This window comes from Chiroxiphia lanceolata, chromosome W, assembly GCF_009829145.1.
Source record: "Chiroxiphia lanceolata isolate bChiLan1 chromosome W, bChiLan1.pri, whole genome shotgun sequence".
NCBI classification, from domain to species: Eukaryota; Metazoa; Chordata; class Aves; order Passeriformes; family Pipridae; genus Chiroxiphia; species Chiroxiphia lanceolata.
Genome location: NC_045670.1, coordinates 7,964,400 through 7,986,853, shown reverse-complemented (window position 1 = coordinate 7,986,853; position 22,454 = coordinate 7,964,400). Strand labels below are relative to the sequence as shown.

Genomic DNA, 22,454 nt, shown 5'->3' with positions numbered 1-22,454 from the left:
ATTAATGAGGTCCCTCTTAGTCGTCTGTTCTTGAAGCTGAACAGGCCCAGCTCCCTTAGCCTTTCCTTGTAAGAGAGATGCCCCAGTCCCCTAATAATCTTTGTCGCCCTCCGCTGGGCCCACTCCAGGAGCTCCATGTCTCATACTGAGTAGCTCAGAACTGGACACAGTACTCCAGATGCAGCCTCACTAGAGCTGATGACACCAAGCTGAGTGGTGCAGTTGATACACCTGAGGGATGGGATGCCATCCAGGTGGACCTAGAAAAGCTCGAGAAGTGGGCCCATGGGAATCTCATGCAATTTAACAAGACCAAGTGCAAGGTGCTGCACCTGGTCGGGGCAACCCCCGGTATCAATACAGACTTGGGGATGAACAGATTGAGAGGAGCCCTGCCGAGAAGAACTTGGGGGTGCTGGTGTATGAGAGGCTGGACATGAGCCGGTAATGTGCGCTTGCAGCCCAGAAAGCCAACCATGTTCTGGGCTGCATCAGAAGCATGACCAACAAATCAAGGGAGGTGATTCTGCCCCTCTGCTCTGGTGAGGCCCCACCTGGAAAAACACATCCAGCTCTGAGGTCCCCAGGACAGGAAGGACATCAATCTGTTGGAGTGAGTCTAGAGAAGGGCCGCCAAGTTGATTAGAAGGATGGAGCACCTCTCCTATGAGGAAAGGCTGAGAGAGTTGGGATTGTTCAGCCTGCAAAAGAGAAGGCTTTGGGGTAACCTAATTGTGGCCTTCCAGTACCTGAAGGGAGCCTACAAGAAAGATGGAGAAAGACTATTTACAAGGGCATGTGGTGACAGGGCAAGGGAGAATGGCTTCAAACTGAAAGAGGGTACATTTAGATCAGATATTAGAAAGAAATTTTTGACTGTGAGGGTGGTAAGGCACTGGCACAGGTTTCCCTGAGAAGTTGTGGATGCCCCATCCCTGGAAGTGTTCAAGGCCAGGTCAGATGGAGCTCTGAGCTGGCAAAAGGTCTAGCAAAAGGTGTCCCTGCCTATGTCGAGGGGCTTGGAACTAGATGACCTTTAAGGTCCCTTCCAACCCAGGTCATTTTATGATTCTATGATTCTATGAGTAGAGGGGCAGGATCACCTCCCACGACCTGCTGGCAATGTTCTTCCCAATGCACTCCAGGATACCATAGGCCTTCTTGTCGCTGCTGAGACGGCCAAAGCAACACAGAAACAGTCTTCTTCCAAAAATAGGACAGGAGAGGGATAGATAGATCCTTTATTGTAACAGATCACTGACATTTATAGTCATTGGCACAAAATACATGTTACACTGTAATTGGTGCTTTTACATACACATACTTCAAGATTGGCTGCAAAACAGCAGTCATGATGATACTGCATCTGCAGACTCATAGTGACTTTGCAGAAAGTTCAGGATATCTGCTTTTGTAATCCTGTCTTCCTTCCGACAGACCTGTTGTCAACTCTGACACCTTCTTGGCCACAAGGACATACTTCTGGCTCATGGACAGCCTGTTGTCCACCAGGACCCCCAGGTCCTACTCCATAAAGCTGCTTTCCAGCAGGTTGGCCCCCAACCTGTACTGATGCATGGGGTTATTCTTCCTCAGGTACAGGAACCTTCATTTGCCTTTGTTGAACTTCAGACAGTTCCTCTCTGTCCATCTCTCCAATCTGTCAAGGTCCTTCTGAAGGGTTGCACAGCACTCTGGGATATCGGCCACTGCTCCCAGTTTTCTGTCATCAGCAAACTTGCTGAGGAGGCACTCTGCCCCTTCATCCAAGTCATTGATGAATAAGTTAAACAATACTGGGCCCAGTATTGAACCTTGGGGGACACCACCAGTGACAGGCCTACAACTAGACCCCGTGCCACTGATTATGACCCTCTGGGATCTGCTGTTCAGCCAGTTCTCAATCCACTTCACCATCCACTCATCCAGTCCACACTTCCTGAGTTTATCGATGAGGATATTGTAAGAGACAGTGTCAAAAGTCTTGCTGAAGTCCAGGTAGACAATATCCACTGCTCTCCATCCATCCAGGTAGTTGTCTCATCATAGAAGGCTATCAGGTTGGTCAAACATGACTTACCTTTAGTGAATCCATGTTGACTACTCCTTATCACCTTCTTGTTCTCCATGTGGATAGAGATGGCCTCCAAAAGGATGTCCTCCATCACCTTTCCAGGGATTGAGGTAAGGCTTACTGGTCAGTAGTTCCCTGGGTCCTTCTTGCCCTTTTTGAAGAATGGGGTTACATTTGCTGTCTTCCAGTCCTCAGGCACCTGTCCTGATCACCACGACCTTTCAAAGATCATTGTGAGTGGCCTTGCTATGGTGTCTGCCAGCTCTTTCAGGATGCATGGATGCATCCCATCAGGGCCCATGGACTTGTGAATGTCAAGTTTCTTTAGGTGTTCTCTTACCCAATTCTCCTTGACTAAGGGAAAGTCTTCATTCCAACATTCCTTTTTCCTGGTCTCCTGGGTCAGAGATCCCTGAGAACTGGTATTGTCGGTGAAGACCAATGCAACAAAGGCATTCAGTAGCTCTGCCTTCTCTGCATCCTCTGTTACCAGGGTCCGCTCTCCAAGTATTGGGCCCACATTATCCTTTGTTTTCCTTTTGTTATTGATGTACTTGAAGCAGCCCTTCTTGTAGTCCTTGACATCCTTGGCCAGATTTAATTCCAGATGGGCCTTGGCCTTCCTCGTCTCATTTCTACTTACTCTGACCACTTCTCTCTATTCATTCCAAGTGGCCTGACCCTGCTTCCACCTCTAGTGTATTTCCTGCTTGTGCTTGAGTAATGACAGGAGTTCATTGTTCATCCATGCAGGTCTCTTGCACCCTTGGCCCAATTTATTAATTATTGGGATGCATCGTTCTTGAGCCTGGAGGAAGTGATCCTTGAATATCAGCCAAGTCTCTTGGACCCCCTCTTCCCTTAGGGGCTTCTTCCCATGGGATTCTTCCAAGAAGATCCCTGAAGAGGCTAAAGTTAGCTCTCCTGAAGTCCATGGTTGTAATCTTAATTGCTGTCCTGCTTCCTCCTTGCCCAATACTTAACTCCACGATCTCATGGTCACTACAGCCAAGGCTGCCCCCAACCTTCACATCTTCCCCAAGTCTGTAGTGGTGCATGGGGTTAATTACAGCATTATGATAAATTGTTCTTTATGATCACTGATGTCTTATAGGAGATCTATTTGAGACTCAAGTTTGAACAGTGATTTTTTTCTTTTTCCTTTATACCTGTCTACGCATTTATAAATTAGCTCTGCATAACGCTGTTTGCCAGTTAGTTTTTATAAACTTGTGGGAAAGAAATGAAGTTGTTAATCCTTTGAGAAAAATCTACTAATATTAAATGACTTCCTGTCATAGAAGTGTAAAAGCTTTAGCAAAACTAGTAGCGTAATCTTGTTGGCATACCTGTGTGTGTATGTGTTAGTCTCTCTAAAGAGATACTACAGGGGTGGATCTACTGGATGCCAGGTGCCCACCAAAGCTGCTCTATCACTCCCCTCCTCAGCTGGAGAGGAGAGAGAAAATATAATGAAAGGCTTGTGGGTTGAGATAAGGGCAGGGAGAGATCACTCACTGATTACTGTCACAGGCAAAACAGACTTGACTTGGGGAAATTAATTGAATTTATTACCATTGAAATTAGAGTAGGATAATGAGAAGTAAAACAAATCTTACAAACACCTTCCCCCCGCCCCTCCCTCCTTCCCAGGCTCAACTTTATTCCCGATTCTCTACCTCCTCCCCCCAGTGGCACAGGGAGACAGGAATTGGGGGTTACGGTCAGTTCATCACGTTTCTGGTGCTGCTTCCTCCTCAGGGACAGGACTCATTCCCCTGCTCCAGTGTGGGGTCCCTCCCATGGGAGACAGTCCTCCATGGACTTCTCCAACCTAAGTCCTTCCCACAGGCTACAGTCCTTCTCAAACTGCTCCAGCATGGGTACTTTTCCACAAGGTGCAGTCCTTCAGGAACAGACTGCTCCAACATGGATTTCCCACAGGGTCACAAATCCTGCCAGCAAACTTGCTCCAGCGTGGGCTTCTCTCTCCATGGGGCCACAGGTCCTGCCAGGAGCCGGCTCCAGCATGGGCTTCCCACAACAGGGTCATAGCATCCTTTGGGCATCCACCTTCTCCGGCATGGGGGTCCTCCGTGGGCTGCAGGGGGACAGCCTGCCTCACCATGGGCTGCACCATGGGCTGCAGGGGAATCTCTGCTCCAGTGCCTGGAGCACCTCCTGCCCCTCCTTCTTCACTGACCTTGGTATATGCAGAGTTGTTCCTCTCACATATTCTCACTCCTCTTTTCTCTGTCTGCGAGTACTTCCACACAATAATTTTTTTCCCTTTTTAAATACGTTATCACAGAGGCGTTACTGCCATCGTTGATGGGTTCAGTCTTGGCCAGCGGCAGGTCCATCGTGGAGCTGGCTGGCATTGGTTCTATTGGACATAGGGGAAGCTTCTAGAAGCTTCTCACAGAAGCCACCTCTGTAGCCCCCGCTCTACCCAAAACCTTGCCACGCAAACCCCATACAACTGCCAATCTGCTAGTGATATGAGAAATACCACCACCAAGTAAATTCAGGCAATTTACTTCATGGTTTAATGATTTTTCTAAGTTGACCTAAATTCACTTATTTTGAATTCCTGGTCTCTAATTTCCATCCACTTAAACAAATGCAAAGCATTACTCTGGCTTTATGTGTGAGGAGCAAATAATTGGAGCAAATAGTTTGTTTCATATATTAAAATTCTTTGATGTGGTACTATGTGGCACCTGTTTGGCACGAGCCCAGCTTGCACACATTTGTGCTATAACTGAATTAGCTTTATTACCAAGAACAGCAGTTTAAATACAGTGTTCAAATCGTAACGTGACCTCTTAACCAATGACATTAAAGCACTCCACTGGGCATGTGTGATAGAGTACCAAAGACTACAGGTTCCAGAATGCTTTGCTGCATTCTTCCTGTAATATGAACTGTTACATTTCCCCTTTCCTTATTATAATTATAACAAGTTACAGAACAATTCTTAAACTTTTTTCATAAACATTTCTTAATGTAGACAAACTTATCTTAACTACTATATTAACTAGGGCCTTATGTGGTAAGGCCTTTATTGAAACTGGTAATAACTTTATTAGCTATGTAACTTTATTAACCATGTAATATTCATAACTTTATTAATTGTGTAACCTTCAATTATTCAGGGTTTATAAATATGTAAGACTTTTTATCTGAGGGAATGAATATTGTAGTTACTGCTATTTGAGGATAATTTATGTGGTTGAGGTGATATTGTTGTATAATTGCTCCTTTAATTGAGATATAATTGATATTGAATGTTTTTGAGTTTCCATACACACACACACTCAAACTTTTCCATTCCAACAGCAGCCGCTATTCACTCATTTCATTCTCACATGTTCTGTATTTTCATTCTGTTTTGCTTTTTAACTATAAGTATGAATTGGCAGTAGTTATTGATTGTGTGTTTCTTTTGGTTCAGTTTCATCAATTGTTGTTTTTGGTGATTGTTCCTGTTTTGAAGAAGAGTTAATGTAGGTTTACATACATAGAGAAGAGACCTATAACCCCTCCCCCCCTTTTTACTGTTTTTGTAATATTTTTCTTAATGTGTTGTGTGGTTTCTTGATAATAGCTTGTTGAGATATGGGGGCAAAGAACGGCTACTTGTAAAAGGGATAAAATTGTGTTACAGAAAGGTCCATTGAAGGAAGCTGTCTCTCGTAGATGCTGGTCTGTTTCTGCAGGGTTGCAGCGGTGTTTGTGGATGCTTTCATGCTTGTTGCTTCTTGGTTGGGGATTTTGGCCAGCCCTGGCAGGCTGCTGGCTGGTTTGGTCAGTTCTCTATTGGTCAGCAGTCGGTGGATGGTCTGGACGATGGTGCTGAGATTCTGTGGGGCTGTGGAAGCTTTCACAGCTGAGTTCTGCACAGGTGGTTCAGGAGCACTTATGCTGGCAGGGAGGGTGTGTGCTTTTGTCACAATGTTTTGCAGGTTGAAACTCAGTTTTTGGAGTAGGGTGCTGGTAGATATTGTTTCTTTGAGAGCAGTGGCTCATTGGCTGGCTTTGCAGGCTGTGAGTGTTGTTGCTGGAAACGCTGTATCAGTTGTTTGATCCTGAGTGGAGGCTCAGGTGCTGGGTTGCTGTTGCCGACCCGGGCCCCGCCCCCGCTCGTCCGCGCTGGTCTGTTTTAGGCGCTGAGCCGTCCTCGCGGGGAATGTCCGTATTCGGGCATCATCTGTGGCACCTGTTTGGCACGAACCCAGCTTGCACACGTTTGTGCTATAACTGAATTAGCTTTATTACCAAGAACAGCAGTTTAAATACAGTGTTCAAATCGTAACACGTGACCTCTTAACCAATGACATTAGAGCACTCCACTGCGCATGTGTGATAGAGTACCAAAGACTACAGGTTCCAGAATGCTTTGCTGCATTCTTCCTGTAATATGAACTGCTACAGTACTACACCTCAAATTTTCTTTTTATCACTTCCGTGACAACTCCCTTTTCATTCAAACCTTAAATTTCTGCATGAAAAAGTTCTGTTTTTCTTGGTGACTTGTATGTATCTGTGCTTTGTGTTGTTTTGTGTATTCTGTTGTTGTTGTGAAATGTATCCATAATTAACCAAGCACTGGCTTCTGGTGGGCAAGACCTCTAAACAGAGTTTGAAGAATATTAGGCAAATACCTTTTCCATAATAAGTAATAGCCCTTTCTGAATGTTAGAAGGAAATGTTTCAGCAGGAATACATTTATTATGGAGTTACTATAAGTAGTTTTTAGTTCACTGTAGTCAGGGTCAACAACCTAAAGTTACAGTCGACTTCTGATTACTAGGGTACAGTTTTGTCTGAAGTGTGGATCATCTGTGTTACAGTTGTAGAGACATGAGCTGGCTCCATTTCAGCTTATTAACCCCAATGCAGTGCTTTCTGAAAGTGCCTATGCTATTTCCACAGTCAGATGTGATCCAGAAGGAGATTTATCTCATTTGTGGGAAGCCATGCAAAGTTTAATAAGGTCTGAGCACCAGAGCTGGCTATGCATTGCATCAGCAGCATGTCCTGAAATGGGGTAAAAACTGATAGTTGCAGGGAGAACTCACAGGAAGGACATTTGAATGATTATGCAGTGAACCAGCACAGCCCACAACAGGCTCAGTAGCTCAGGCTTTGCAAGGTTTAGAGGGGCTCTGAGCTTGACCTTTTATATGCCCATTCACTCAGATACTCATGGTTCCAAGTTTAGGGACAGGAGATCTTGTGTGCCTGGATATAGCCTACTGTGTATCATTTGGATTGATTCTGCTTTTTTGGGGGGTCTAGGAGTGTTAGAACAGTTTCCAATGCATCCAAGTAACTACAGGAGTTAAGTGAGGACCAGCAAGTAGGATCAACCTCCTTTAACCAACTTGGATACAGCAGGATTGTGTTTAGAGTGGCTGGGGCACCTGCACTTTATTCTGCAGTGTGTTTTGTACCTGTATAATAGAGACTATCCATTTGTCTGTTGGACCACCGTATCTCAGATTAAGAAGCGTTGACTGTATATGCTATCTGTTGTGCAATTGTTCAGCTGTGTTTCTTTAACGTGAAGATTTTTGCAAAACCAGTAGTCACTTCTTTCTTTAGTAGAATTTTAATGAGTCCCCAATCCAAAACTATTTTCTAATACATGCCAACCAAAAATATTAAATAGAAAGCATATAATTGTTTTGCTTTATGATCAGTAAATTAGCTACATCAGAATGGAAAAAGGCATTAAACTTGCAGTTGAGACTTTTTTGGTGTTTTGGAGAAAAATTAACATTTCAGTTAATGTGGATTTTTTTTCAAGTACATTTAGAAGTTATTGAAATGAGTTCATTTCAGGAAAAAAGTATATTAGAAGTTCTGTTGGTTATTTCCCTAGGATGTTGACGCTACAAACCCAAATTATGAAATTATGTGTATGATAAGAGATTTCAGGGGAAGTTTGGATTATAGACCACTGACAACTACAGATCCTGTAAGTACCTGAGTGATGTGGAAATTTTTTATCCTTCTAAATTTTGCTCTCTGTTTCCAATTTTTTCAATGTATGTACCTTGCCCTGAACACTTCCACAGAGGGAGTATCCTCAATTTCTCTGGGAAACCTGTGCCTCACCACCCTCACAGTAAAGAATTTCTTCCTAACATCTAATCTAAATCTCTCCTCTTTTAGTTTAAAACCGTTCCCCCTCATCACTGCACTCCCTGATAAAAAGTCCCTCCCCATCTTTCCTGTAGGCCCCCTTTAGGTACTGGAAGGCTGCTATAAGGTCTCCCCAGAGCCTTCTCTTCTCCAGGCTGAACAGTCCCAACTCTTTCAGCCTGTCTCCATAGCAGATGTGCTCCAGCCCTCTGAGCATCTTCATGGCCTCCTCTGGACCTGCTCCAACAGGTCCACATCCTTCTTATGCTGGAAACCCCAGAGCTGGATGCAGTACTCCAGGTGGGGTCTCACAAGAGCAGAGTAGAGGGGGAGAATCACCTCTCTCGACCTGCTGGTCACACTTTTGATGCAGTCCAGGATGCGATTCACTTTCTGGGCTGTGAGCACACACTGCCAACTCATATTCAGTTTCTCATTCACCAATACCTCCAAGTCCTTCTTGGCAGGGCTGCTCTCAACCTACTCATTGTCCAGCCTGTATCCATATTTGAGATTGCCCTGACCCAGGTGCAGGACCTTGCACTTGGCCTTGTTGAACTTCACAAACTTCACACGGACCCAACTCTGAAGCCTATCAAGGTCCCTCTGAATGGCATCCCTTTCCTCCAGCATGTCTACCACACCACACAGCTTGGTATCATCTGCAACCTTGCTGAGGTTGCAGTTGATCCCACTGTCCATATCACCGATAAAGATGTTAAACAGTCCTGGTCCCAGTACCAACCCCTGATGTAGCCCCCCCGCTACCGAAACCCAGCCATAGAAATCCACTACACCTGAGGAATGCCACTCCTCACTGGTCTCTACTTGGACATCAAGCCATTGAGTACAGCTCTTTGAGTGCAGCCATCCAGCCAATCCCTTATCCACCAAGTGGTCCATCCATCAAATCCATGTCTCTCCAGTTTAGAGACCAGGATGTCACACGGGACAGCGTCAAATGCTTTTCACAATTCCAGGTAGATGACATCAGTCACTCTTCCCTCATCCACTGATGCTGTAACCCCGTTGTAGAAGGCCACCAAGTTTGTCAGGCACAGGGTCCAGTGGAGGGCCACAAAGATGATTAGGGGTCTGGAGCACCTCTCATGAGGAGAGAACTGTAGGAGCTGGGCCTGTTTAGTCTAGAGAAGACTGAGAGGAGATCTAATTAATGCATATAAATATCTCAAAGGCAGGTGCCAAGAGGATGGTGCCAGACTCTTTTCAGTGGTGCCCAGCAACAGGACAAGGAGCAATGGCCATAAACTAAAACACGAGAAGTTTCACCTCAACATGAGGAAGAACTTCTTTATGTTGAGGCTGGCAGAGCACTGGGACAGGCTGCCCAGGGAGGTCATGGAGTCTCCCTCTTTGGAGACATTCAAAACCCACCTGGACACATTCTTGTGTCACCTGCTCTAGGTAAACCTGCCTTGGCAGGGGGGTTGGACTGGGTGATCTCCAGAGGTCCCTTCCAACCCTAACTATTCTGTGATTCTGTGATTTGCTCTTAGTGAAGCCATGTTGGCTGTCACCAATCACCTCCTTATTTTCCATGTGCCTTAGCTTAATTTCCAGGAGGATCTGCTCCATGATCTTACCAGGCACTGAGGTGAGTCTGACAGGCCTGTAGTTCCCTGGGTCTTCCTTATTTCCCTTTTTAAAAATCAGGATTATGTTTCCCCTTTTTCAGTCACGGGAACTTCACCAGACTGCCATGACTTTTCAAATATGATGGATAGTGGCTTAGCCACTTCCTCAACCAGTTCTTTCGGGACCCATGGATGTATCTTGTCAGGTCTCAGGGAATTGTGCACCTTCAGGTTCCTTAGTTGGTTTCAAACCTGATCTTCTCCTTTGGTGGGTGGTACTTCATTTTCTCAGCCCCTGCCTTTGGATTCTGTGAGTTGGGCAGTGTGACTGGAGCACTTGCCAGTTAAGACGAAGGCAAAAAACTCATTGAGTACCTCAGCTTTCTCCATGGCCCGAGTAGCCAGGTCTCCCATTTTGCTCATTGGGGGGTGGGTGTGGGTGTACGGTTTCTTTTATCTTTCTTTCTTATCCCATGAGCCTGTAGAAACCTTTATTGTTATTTTTCATGTCCTTAACCAAGTTCAGCTCCAGCTGCGCCTTGGCTTTCCTGATCTCCTCCCTGCACTCCCAAACCATATCCCTATGATCTCCCCAGGATATGTTTCACTGCCTCCACTGCCTATGCATTTTGGCTTTGTGTTTTAGTTTGGGTTCTCCCTTTTGGGTTCTAGGTTATTGTGCAGATGCAAGGGGCTTTTACACATTCAGATGACTCACTGTCTTGTAAATTTCTCTTTGTTTAAATGATATTATTATTCAAGAATAGAAGTAAAATATTGTATAACTGGAATGGGGATATAGTTCACTGAAAGATTGTTTCCTTTGTAGATTGATGAGCACAAGATATGTGTTTGTGTACGAAAACGACCACTCAATAAAAAAGGTATGACCATTTAAGATTTTGCAGATTTTTTTTCTCTGAAAAGCTGCTTCTGATAGTAATATTATTTGTATTAAAGAGATCTAGAAATACTGATCAAAGATGAAACACTTATACTAGACAATATGTGTGAAGCACCCAGAAAATTCATAAACTTATCATAACCTGAATAAAGACTGGGAGAAAAGTAGTTTAACTGTCACCATTTTATGTAGTGTAATTTTTTCCCAAGGTCATCTAGGATGTATTTAGTTGATCTGGGAATTAATTCTACTGTAATTTCTTCAGTATTCTTACATTGTGTTAGGATCACCATTTTTTTAAACTATTCTTTAAGTGATCACCTGATCAGTGAGCTACTCAATGAAAATTTTTCTACACTTTTTTTATACCTGTATATTTGTACTTTCAAGTCTTGAATCAAACATCAAGGGTACAATTCAGGTGCTTGAATGTTGGTGTCTTCTGACATTTAAGGTGTTGTCGTGGGTTAAAAAGGATTTTCCCCTGGAGTTGGAAAGTGGTTAACCCCGGGGGGTGGTGTTCTTGGTGTAGAGCCAATCAGAAGTTACAATTCGCCCCTGTGAAATTAACATATTACAACAGACCAGAAAAGGAGACCTGATTACGTAGCTGGAAGAGAGGCAGCCATGACTTGAGACGCCACGTGTTTGAGAGAGGGGCCAGTGAACCCCCCTGGGGGCCAAGGCCCTCAGCCCCCGACTGGGCTGCGAGGGACCCGGAACAGTATTAAAACTGGACCAGGTGCCATAGCCAAAGGCTGGGGGGAGTTTTCTCCACTGTGAGTGGGCAGCAGAAAGACGCTGGAGCGGCGGCAGAGGCAGTGCTGAGTGGAGAGCTGTGGCTGAAAGCCAAAAAGATAGCCAGCAAGCAGTGAGATGGCATGGAGCCAGGCTGAGAGATGCAGAGATGTCCTGCAGGAGGGAGAGCTGGCAACAGAGCAGAGAAAACTCAGTAGAGACTGTTTTGGGGTAAGACTGAATTAAATATCTCCAAAACCCCTTTAGAGACCCTCTTTTGGAAAGAGAGGTGGACTTCTATTTGAAGTGAGTTCCAAAATGCAGCAGCAGCTAGAGAGAGAAAGAAGAGCTGAGAACCTGGAGACATCCTGTGAGCTGGACCAGGACAGAATGCAGGGGAAGTGACCCTCCCCTGCCACGTTTGCAGCAGAGACAGAGCAAAGGAGCTCTGTTAGAACGCTTGGGGCAAAAACTGAACTGAGAGCCCCTAAACGTTATGACTCGGGGGGAACTTAACCCCCCAAGGAAGGAACTTTCATGGGATGCCTTGCACCCTGTGATATGACTGTGGTAAGGCAAGTTTTATCCCTGCTTTGCAACCCACGGGAGCGACCTTTGGTTGGAGCCGAAGGGCTGGAGGGGCATGAGAGAAAAACCCCCTGCGTTGTAACGAAGAGAGAGAGAGAGATGGAATTTCCAACTACGGCAAAGTGAATCTACTGCTTGGAAGAGATTGTGCTGCCCTGAAAGATTTCTTCTTCTTTCCTTCTGAACTTTTATTGGAGGGAAAGGAGGGATTTGATCTATGTAAATATATTACTTTACCGTAGGAGAGATAGTTAGAATTGTTGTATATAAAGGTATTATAATATTTATTGTGTTAGTAATAAATTTTGATATAATTTCCCCATGCTAGTAGATGTGTTATGTCTGAAAACCCCTCTCACACTGAAACAAATTGTGGGAGGCTTGAAAATTGGATTTTTGGGGAGCTCAAACCACGACAGGTGTTCAAGGGTGTCCAAGATATCCTTGCAGGATTAGCAGGTTATAGACAAACTGGAGACTTGTATCTCCTGGAGTTGTTGCTCGGGGCTGGGCAGGATACCTTAGGGCATATGGAATGGCACTAAACAATTATTTTTAGGTACTGAAATCACTCCCTAGTGACTTCTTTTCTAGTATGATTAGCATTACTACTTTTTTTCTTACTGCCTGCTGATCAGACTGGAGTCTGTATCCCTCCCCAAAAAAAACATTTAGTTTTTCAACTCCAGCTAAATCCCGATCTTTCTATGAAGTTCTTTACTTTCATGGGAAATTAAGAACTGTAAATGCTTCTGGATTGCATCCTGTCTGAATCTAGCACTAAAGTTAGCTGATTTTCATTTTGAAAGACATTTCTTTCCTTCTCTTTGTTATTTTTTTTTAACTTAAGAACTCAAAGAACTTTGAAACAACATGGGATGAATTTATTATTTTTGTACTGTCAACTACACATTGAGGATTATCTGGAGGATATCCAGAGGAACGTGTGAGAATTGTATAGAAAAGGGAAAGGGAAAACATATGTTGATGTCAGTATATAGTTAGTTTTCTTTTGTCTTATTTTTTCCCCTACAGATTGCTGCTTCCCCTACCTTTTTTGTTTATTTTTACTTTTGCTGTTTTCTTATTCCATGTATTTTTTCTTTTATTGATCTGAAAGGAATGCATAATCGCAAAAATTGATTGATTGAAACTATTTTTCACAACCTATGTAATAAGGGCATTCAATATACAAGTCTGGTAACAGTTCAATTTCTGTTTTAGCATTGGAGGTTATCTTTAATAAAATATGACTCAAGAGATGTGATACATTTGGGGGGAACGTTGCCTTCAACCTGCATTGAAGGTGGAGAAAGTGAAAATACAGTAATTGATAGCAAGTTGTCATGAGGCATAAATTAGGATTCAGAAGTGGGACTTGATTCTGTGCAAGTTGTATATCTTGGGTATTAGTGGTTTGGGGCTCTCAAAAAGTAGTTCTGAAGCACTGATAGGAAGATGAGTGCCTAAGTAAAAATGAGGTTGGCACTAAAGTTATTTTGCATTTTTAGGAATAGGCTATAATAAAAGGTATTAATGAAATAATCTATGCTGCCGAGGAACCATAGAGATAATCTTGTACCCACATAATGCAGTATTCTGAGAACATTCACTTTAATTTTGAAAGTTCATAAGAAACAATATTTCTTTTGTCACATTTTAAAATTATATAAAATTATATAAAGTATAAAGAAATCGAAGATATTAGTCTGTAATACCTTGAAAAGAAAAAATATAGTTTTTCCTTTATTATTGCAATAACAACACGCCAATAATATTATCTTTCCCCTTTCATGTTCTGTATTTTGAAATACCGTAAGATGTTAAAATAATTTAATAGAAATCAAGTGTACAAATCAATTTCTGTCAGTCTCACAAACACAGAATTATCACCAAAGTCTTTAGGTGTTCTCAACACCAATCATTCTGTGGATTGACTTTTCAGGAAGTAGGACACATTAGTCATCCTGAATGTACACAGAAAGAATCTTTATTTTTGTGCATATCATGGATCACTGGGTTCTCTGTTTTGCTGAGTCATATCTCATACAACAACTAGCAATAAATTGTAGTGCTGTGTAGTAATTATAACCTGGGGACTCACTATTGAAATCACGTCTAGATGGCTTTTGTTCATTCCTAGTGATAGGAAGCATCATTAACACGTTCAGCTTTTTCTCCTTACAAATAATTTAAAGAAAAGATTTTCCTTTAGAGAAATTCTATATTAAAGATGTATACTTGAGATTCCAGGAGGAATACACAATTGAAAATGTCTGTGTAGAATGAAAACAGTTTTTTTCTTTTTGAAAGCTATGAACATATGACTATAACTTTAAGGATTTCCGAAAAATAAAAAGATAATTTTAAAATGAAGTTATAATGATAGTGCTATCATTAATGATCTTAGCTTTTCTAGTCGACTTTGTACAACCTTTCTTTACCTTCTAGCACTTGGTAAGATAGGACGACGACTTCAAAAATGAAATATCTTACTTAGCAGATTACTATCTAGGTATCAGAAGCCCAAGTTCATTGCAGTGTTGTTACTTGCAGGAGCTGTGTTATCTGAGACATTAAAGAGTGTAAACAATGAAAATATGTAAAAAATAGTGATGTGTTGCTACTTAAATATATGTATTTCATTTATTTTATAGAAACTTTAATGAAAGACCTTGATGTAATAACGATTCCTAATAAAGATGTTGTGATGGTACATGAACCAAAACAAAAAGTGGATTTAACAAGGTACCTAGAAAACCAAACTTTTCGTTTTGATTATGCCTTTGATGACACGGCTCCTAATGAAATGGTTTACAGGTATGTGTATGTGGTTTCTTTGGTGAATCTTTTTTCTCATATATCTCCAATGTCAATAGCTGTGGGCTTACCTTGGTCATGGACTTATATTCTGTGTGTTATCAGATATGCATATTGCTAACTCCATTCTTTTGCCTGTTCACTTTTGGTTTAGCTCTGTTTATCCTGAATCCTGGTCTCAGTTCTCCAAGACCTTTCCAGGCTCTAGTGTGTATTGCCTCCTCAGGAGGCAAACAAATCAGGAGAGGGTGGGGAAAGAGTATGGAGAGACCCCAAGGTATTTGGATCTCCATTTTCTCCTTTATTCTTCTGTTTCACTCCCACAGTTAGAACAGAATAATGCACACAGTATTTTAAAAAACTTGTTTAGAAGTAGTTGTTTACCTTGTATAAGTTGCTAAATGGATTAGATACAGTAGAAGGCAAGGTTAGACACCATGACAGGTCGTAATCTTGGTACACAGTCTAAATATTGTGAATATTTTTGCAAGGAATATTGATATTAGAAAGGAATTTGATTAAGATAATTTCCCTTATGCTTAGAAAGTGCTTCCTATAGCCTTAAGGAGTAGGGACAGAGAATTATCTTAATTCTCGTTTTTAATCCAACAATTAGGAAGTGAAAGTTGGCATCATATCCTGACTGATGTTAGATGCTAACATCCTGTTGGTGGATAAGAGAATTATTAAAAGACCTTGAAAATCAAAACTGGTGTCTTATACTTGATATAAATAAGAGGAGAAGTGTAGCAAAAGTAAAAACTTCTTAGTCTGTCAGTTTACACTAATGAAAAAACTTCTAAACAGCAAAACTGTGCCCTTGGAAATTTGTCTAATGATTGTCTACTGGTAGCATCTTTTCTTTCTTGATAGTAAAGAGCTGAGAGAGTGATCTAGCTGGTGAAATGTGCCTCTGTCACAGGGAGATAACATCTTCAAATAGGGTAGCAGTTGAGCTCTGGTCTTTTTAGGCAGCTGTTGTCTTGGCACTGCTCAAACCTCTTCTGACATAGCTGAGAGGTCACTTCCTGGCTCTCCCTGATCACTTATTGGGTAGAGAGTCAGTATCCCTTAGGACTTTCCAACACAAGAGGGGGGGGAAGTGACTCAGATTCAAAAAATACTTGGCTAGAGATGCAGTCAAACAACACTGGAGGTGAGAGAGTGTTTGAGACATTTCTTGGAAGGGCTCAAAGGGGTCTCCACCCCATGTCCTTCCTTTGTCTTGAGTTTTGCTTTTCTGTCTATCCTTTTTCTTACAGCTTCTTGCAACAGTTTTCCTCCTGCTTAACAACCGGTTCTTGTAATCTCTCTCCTTCATGTTATTTGTCTTTGTGAGCATAGTGTTTAAATGTAAGGGCTGGTTTTGACATACAATGTTATTATGTTTTTGTGCTGAGTTTCTTCTGCAAAATTTTTATTAGTTGCATAATAAATTAATAGTAATATGGGAAAATATTGAAAGATGTTTGTATTCATACTGAAACAATAAATCTCTAGTCTGTGTAGCAGTACAGGCTTTTTTCTTCTCCCTCATACGGCAGAATAATGATTATTACATGAAGGAAAATCTGCTTCAAGGCCTCCTGTAATAACACAATTAAGAGGAAAATAGGTATCATTGCCTGCTCTAACCAGAATGATCAGGGTCACAGCAGGGGAAAAAAAAAGTATGACAAGTTACTTCAGTTTTCTTCAGTATGCTAAAATTGCTCATTATATTTCTATACTGAAAAATGTTCTCAAGAAATGTACTACTCTTATTTTTTATTATTATTTTACTTAAACTGTATTTTAAGTATTTTTGAATCCTTGAGGCACAACACTGAGTTGCAAGTTTTCTTTAGTATTAAAAAACTGAAATGCCTTTTGAATTTTAAAGGAGAATCAGAGTTTATATTTCTGAATGATCAAGATTGCAAATAAAGGTTCTACTAGAAGGAAAGTTGGACTGTTTTGGCATGGTACCATTTGGAGTTGTATAATGCTTTACAATAACTTTTCTAGATATGTTTGTATTTTGCTTTATTTTAAAATACATATAATAAAGTCAATTTTTTATAAATCATCAAAATAAATAATTTCAAACTCAGTTAAACAGAGATAATGGAATGTGCTTCTTAGGTGGATAGGTTTCCTGAAATTGATTGAGAATATCCTCTTGAGGACAAAAGAGGTATATAATTGGAGGATGCAAACAAGTCTAAGGCTGATCAGGAATCATCTGGTACATTTTTGATGAAAACTGATGATTCAGTTAGATTTTTGCATAACCCTTGGTTGCTGAATGGCCCATATTATTTTCATAAGTAATGTTGTGTTTGTTCCAAAGTGGAATGAAAGGATGTTGTAACACCTCAGCGTTTCTGTAAACAATCATTCTTGTTTCTGTCACTAAACATACTTTATTTGTAAACACCTGGAAAAAGTTTAGAAAGACAGACTCTTAGCTCCATCACCTGGTGGAGGTAACCCTCCATAAAGTTACTCTTTGCTTTTGGAGGTTTTAATGAAGTAATGGTGATAAGCAGCTGAAGTAGGAGCAATAGCTATATTTATTTAAGTAAAAATTAATTCTCTAAAATAGAAAAATTATACTTTGGAAAATATTTTTGGCACATGGATTTTTCCATTCTGATGAGCTTGGGTACAAGTTTTATTGAGCCGTCTCTCAGCATAACTATGTTCTCAAAATATTTAAACACGTGCAATGTTTTTTTGGCCATCTGTCATCTAAACTTAATCTTGGAAGCTGATTTAGGGAAAAAAAACTATAGTGGAATTTTTGTATTGGCAAAATCTAAGTATTTATCGGCTGCACTGTCCTACTTCTGTATCTTATAATGGTGCCTTTTTTAGGGAGCTCCAAACTCCATGTAATAAACTGTGCCATGTTGCATCACTAAAACAAGAAATTTTTTTTCTGAGGGTTTGAAGGAAGATAATGTTTTTGTAAAATAAATGGGAAACACCTTGTAGCTTTTCTTTAATTGTCTAGGATATTTGAATGCCTTAGAGTTGGTAGCCTCTTTAGTTCAGGAATTAATGTGATGTCCTTTGGCCTCTCAAAGTACAGAACCAGTTTTGTCACTTCTGGCATTAAAATTTATAGTGCCCTTGTGGTAGTGTGGGATTTTAAAGTAATTAAATTTCTTAAGTACTGTTGTTTTTTGCATTTAAGGTTTACAGCTCGACCATTAGTAGAGACCATATTTGAAAGGGGAATGGCCACTTGTTTTGCATATGGACAAACAGGCAGTGGAAAAACCCATGTAAGTATTTCTTCTACATTTCAGCAATACACTTCTTTTTATGTATGATACACTTCTAATTCTAATTCTAATAAGTAACAAATATGTAAGTTACAGTTCTATGATCTTTATAGTGTATTTTTGGTCTTTTTTGTTTTTTTAATTTAGACTATGGGTGGTGACTTTTCAGGAAAAAAACAAGATTGTTCTAAAGGAATATATGCACTTGCAGGTGAGACTTTATACTTCTTGTGGCTTTTTGAAAATTAGTTGTTTTAGTTTATCAAGACAAAAATGTCTGCCAAGGATGGCGGAATAGGAAAAAAACAAACTCCTCCCTCTAAGTTATTATAATTTTGAAATTAAGAGACTTCAGGTGAAAAAGTGTGGAAAAGGAAATAACAGTTCTTTACTAAATATATATATAACAAAACAGAACAAGCAACAATACCGTAACTGAAACTTTCACCGAAAACAATTAAGTATTTGTGCCTTTTGGCGCAGTTATAACCACACCCAGCAGGGGGCACTGGCGTGCCTTGGGAGGCAGGGGCTGCAGTGCCTCACTCACTGTCACCAGGGGGCGCTGTTGGGCTCTGGCGAAATGCTGGAGCTGCAGTGACTCCCTTTCACCCAGCAAGGGGAGCTGTTGTGCCTCGGGAGAAGCGAAGGCTGCAGTTACTTACTGGCGGCCGGCAGGGGGCGCTGTCGGGCTCTGGTGGCTGCCGCTCCCACGGGCATCGGCGCGCGCGGAGGCAACTGGGTCGACCTCCCGGAGGGCGCGGGCCGCCGCCGGCACGGCAAGGGACAAGGGGGAAGGGTGGTTGCTCTCCTCATGGGCTTCTGTGGACTCACGCTATCGAAGGCTGGCTCTGGCTGGGACCCCCTTGTAGATGAATGCAAACTGCTGCCGACACGGGAAGGGAGGAGGGGGAAGAAAAGATGCAGGCAGCGACCCCCACACCCTCCTGAGCTAGGCGAGCGATCCAAAAACCAGACCGAACCACTCCAGCCCACACCATGTGACTCCCCCCCCCCCCAAGTTAAAATGCCCAGCAAAACGCAAGCCAAAAATGCCCAACCAAAAATTGCCAGCCCCTTTTCCCTTACCGCCTCCCCTCCCCCGCCCCCTCCCCCCGCCCCCTCCCCCCGCCGCCCCTTTCCCTCTGGCTGCTGCTGCTACCTTCCCCTACTGCCTCAGGCAGAGGCAGAGGAAAACAAAAGTCCCGCTTTTTGCTGAGAAAAGTCATTAGCTTTTCAATGGGAGGCAATTAGACTCCGAACTAGAAAACAACGGTTCATCTTATCCTAGCAGACTGCTGGTGTGGGAAATTCACCAAAAAAAAAAAAAAGAAACTATAACATTAGTCGAGGTCAATACATTTCTACTTCCTGTTGTACAAACATAAAAGTCTACATATTTTGCATTACAGTGGAACTTCGGTAACATAAAAAATAGTTCCTAGGTGTGCAGATTTTACACAGTAAGGTAAATATATATATATAACTTCAAAAATATAAAAAATATAAATGATGATTGAGTTTACAATTTTGGAGTCTTCTGCATCTTCCAATGGAATGTGGCAGTTTAAACTGCAGTGTTTTTTATTTGTTTGACTTGATTGACTATTACACTTGCAAAATACGAGATGCTATAAAATAGACCGCTATGCATTAATGAGTCTTCACTAAATGAAAATACATAACTACATTTCTTTTTTTTTTTTTATAAATATATTCACAGCTAGAGATGTCTTTTTAATGCTAAAGAAACCAAACTATAAGAAGTTAGAACTTCAAGTATATGCAACATTTTTTGAGATCTATAGTGGTAAGGTAAGTACCTGATCTTTTTCTGAGGAAGGTGGAATTTCTTTTACACAAAACAGATTGTGAGCTTGTCACATAAAAGATTTTTTTCCTTCTTGTACTGAAAGCTTTATTTCAAATAATTCTTTACACTTCTCTTTCAATCACAGAATCTGTCAGGCTGGAAGGGACCACAGTGGGTCATCTGGTCCAACCTCCCTGCTAAAGCAGCATTGTGCATGGAATGCTTTGCATATTTTGATATGAGATTTGAAGCAAAAATGTCTTTAAAGCTCCTCTATAACTGTTCTGTTCCTCTCCTCCCCAAGGTTTTTGACTTGTTGAACAGGAAGGCAAAATTAAGAGTATTAGAAGATGGTAAACAGCAAGTCCAGGTGGTGGGATTACAGGAACGGGAAGTCAAATGTGTTGAAGATGTTCTTAAACTTATTGAAATAGGCAACAGCTGCAGGTATCTCCCATAGCTTTCACCAATTTTTCACTGTAAATTAAAGAATTGTAACAAGATTTTTTTTTGTGTCTCTTCATAGTGATGGCTTTTTAATATGCAGTGGTATTTTGATGATATTGGCTGCAAGTAAGAAAACTGCTTATCTTTTGAATAAAGATAGAGTTTCTCAGCTAGAGAGAAATAACGGATTTTTCTACAGAATGTGAATTGCATACATTATATAACCAGTTTGTTGTCTTAAATTCACATCATTTATAATCTGGAATACTGTCAGATTCTTCAGTTCTAAAAGACCTTGATATGTAGTGACAGAAGTATAAAAGTTGGGATTTTGTTAAGATCCAGTTGTATTATGTTTAAAATCAGTCTTGTGATAGACTGCTGCCTGATTAGATAAAAATACCACATGCGACATTTTGCATATAAGCTCTCTGATAGTCTGAAATCTTTGGAGATCTGATTATTCTTGCTTTTAATAGAGTAGTAAAATGTTACGAATCTTCCATTTCTGTTTGAAGAATTGGAGAAATAGGTATAATTATACTATGCACATCGAATTATTAGGGTACAAACAGGACTCTGCCCTGAAAAAACTCATGTTCTAAGGATAATGTGTTTAACATGTATGGTACTTTGCCTGTTCATATGTCCTTCCTTTTTTCGTTTTGTTAAAGGACATCTGGCCAGACATCTGCAAATGCTCACTCATCTCGAAGCCATGCAGTATTTCAGATTATTCTCAGGAGGAAAGGGAAATTGCATGGTAAATTTTCTCTGATTGATTTGGCTGGCAATGAAAGAGGAGCAGATACTTCCAGTGCAGACAGGCAGACTCGACTGGAAGGTGCGGAAATTAACAAGAGTCTTTTAGCACTCAAGGTAACTGAAATGTTTCCATTGCTTTTGAGTAGGTGAAAGCCTTCTACATATAATAGCAATGACTATTGAAACAAGTGTTTTTGCAGGCTTTGCTTGTCTACATTGTCTACTGATGTGACAGGTAAAATAACATCTTGTTTTTCCTTTAAATGCCTGAAAAAACACTTGGTAATTACCAAGTAGAAACATTGCAGAAACATTGTGCTATCAATTTTCATGTAGTTTAAAAAACAAAAAAAAAACCCAACAAAATCCCCAGTAGTTGAATTTGAACACTTTTGATACACACCTATTTTTTTATTAAGAAAAGATAAAAAAAGATACCTTTTTTAGTGGTTTAACCCCAGCTAGCAACCTCCCGGCCAACTCCTCCCAGTTTATATACTGGGCGTGATGTTCTATGGTGTGGAATATCCCTTTGGGCAGTTTGGATCAGCTGTGCTGGCCATGCTCTCTCCCAGATTCTTGTGCAGCTCCTCACTGGCAGAGCATGAGACACTGAAAAGCCCTTGACTCAGGGTAAGCACTTCTCAGCAACAACCAAAACATCAGTGTATTATCAGCATTATTCTCATACTGAATCCAAAACACAGCACTGTGACAGCTACTGAGAAGAAATTAACTCTATCTTAACCAAAACCAGGACCAAATCCACCCCTTATTCCATACCATTTACATCATGCCAGGTCACACAGTTCCCAATACCCTATCACCTTTCCTGTCTTTTGATAGATATACACAGATATCATTCCCTTAGTCTATGGACCATACCTATAAAAGTCCATTGAGTTCATTTAGTCCATGACCTTTTGTCGTAACAGTCTTTCAGGGCAGGTGTGTGGTGTTGGATTGTTGCATGCTGTCTTGGTTTGAAATTGCCCTCCCCGGGAGTCGGGGGGGGCCTAGAGGTGATTGGGTCCCAGGGCAGTCTCCCCTGAAGGACCAATCACCGCTCGTTTTGTTCGCTCCTGTGAAAAATCAGATATACACAACCGCCAGAAGTTGTCAGTCTGTCTGCTGCTGTGTCTGCTGCTGTGTCGGTGTGTGCATGTGAGAGGGCCCAGGGGTGACAGGGCCCCTTTCCCCTCTGGGGAAGAGGGGCCCTGCGCCCCACAGCTCTGGCCAAGCTAGGGTTGGAGGCAGCATTGGAGTGTTGTGAGACAGAGAGAGA

At 41.5% G+C, this 22,454-nt stretch overlaps 1 protein-coding gene and 1 long non-coding RNA gene across 4 annotated transcripts in view; one reads left to right on the top strand and one right to left on the bottom strand.

Annotated features, from left to right (window-relative positions):
- The window catches only part of LOC116780030 (kinesin-like protein KIF2A), a 93,824-nt gene that overhangs the window by 50,847 nt on the left and 20,523 nt on the right, over nucleotides 1–22,454 (top strand). For all 3 annotated transcript variants that reach the window (XM_032674533.1, XM_032674532.1, XM_032674531.1), the window contains exons 7-14: nucleotides 7,965–8,060; nucleotides 10,652–10,706; nucleotides 14,710–14,872; nucleotides 18,054–18,144; nucleotides 18,292–18,355; nucleotides 19,868–19,959; nucleotides 20,262–20,404; nucleotides 21,079–21,283. In XM_032674533.1, coding sequence (XP_032530424.1) covers nucleotides 7,965–8,060; nucleotides 10,652–10,706; nucleotides 14,710–14,872; nucleotides 18,054–18,144; nucleotides 18,292–18,355; nucleotides 19,868–19,959; nucleotides 20,262–20,404; nucleotides 21,079–21,283 — 909 coding nt within the window. The remainder of the gene's footprint in view (nucleotides 1–7,964; nucleotides 8,061–10,651; nucleotides 10,707–14,709; nucleotides 14,873–18,053; nucleotides 18,145–18,291; nucleotides 18,356–19,867; nucleotides 19,960–20,261; nucleotides 20,405–21,078; nucleotides 21,284–22,454) is intronic.
- Nucleotides 8,325–21,805, bottom strand: LOC116780062. Its single transcript, XR_004354305.1, has 3 exons — nucleotides 21,651–21,805; nucleotides 14,106–14,107; nucleotides 8,325–8,336 (listed from the first exon to the last, which is right to left on the bottom strand). It is a non-coding gene; the product is annotated as an uncharacterized LOC116780062 (long non-coding RNA).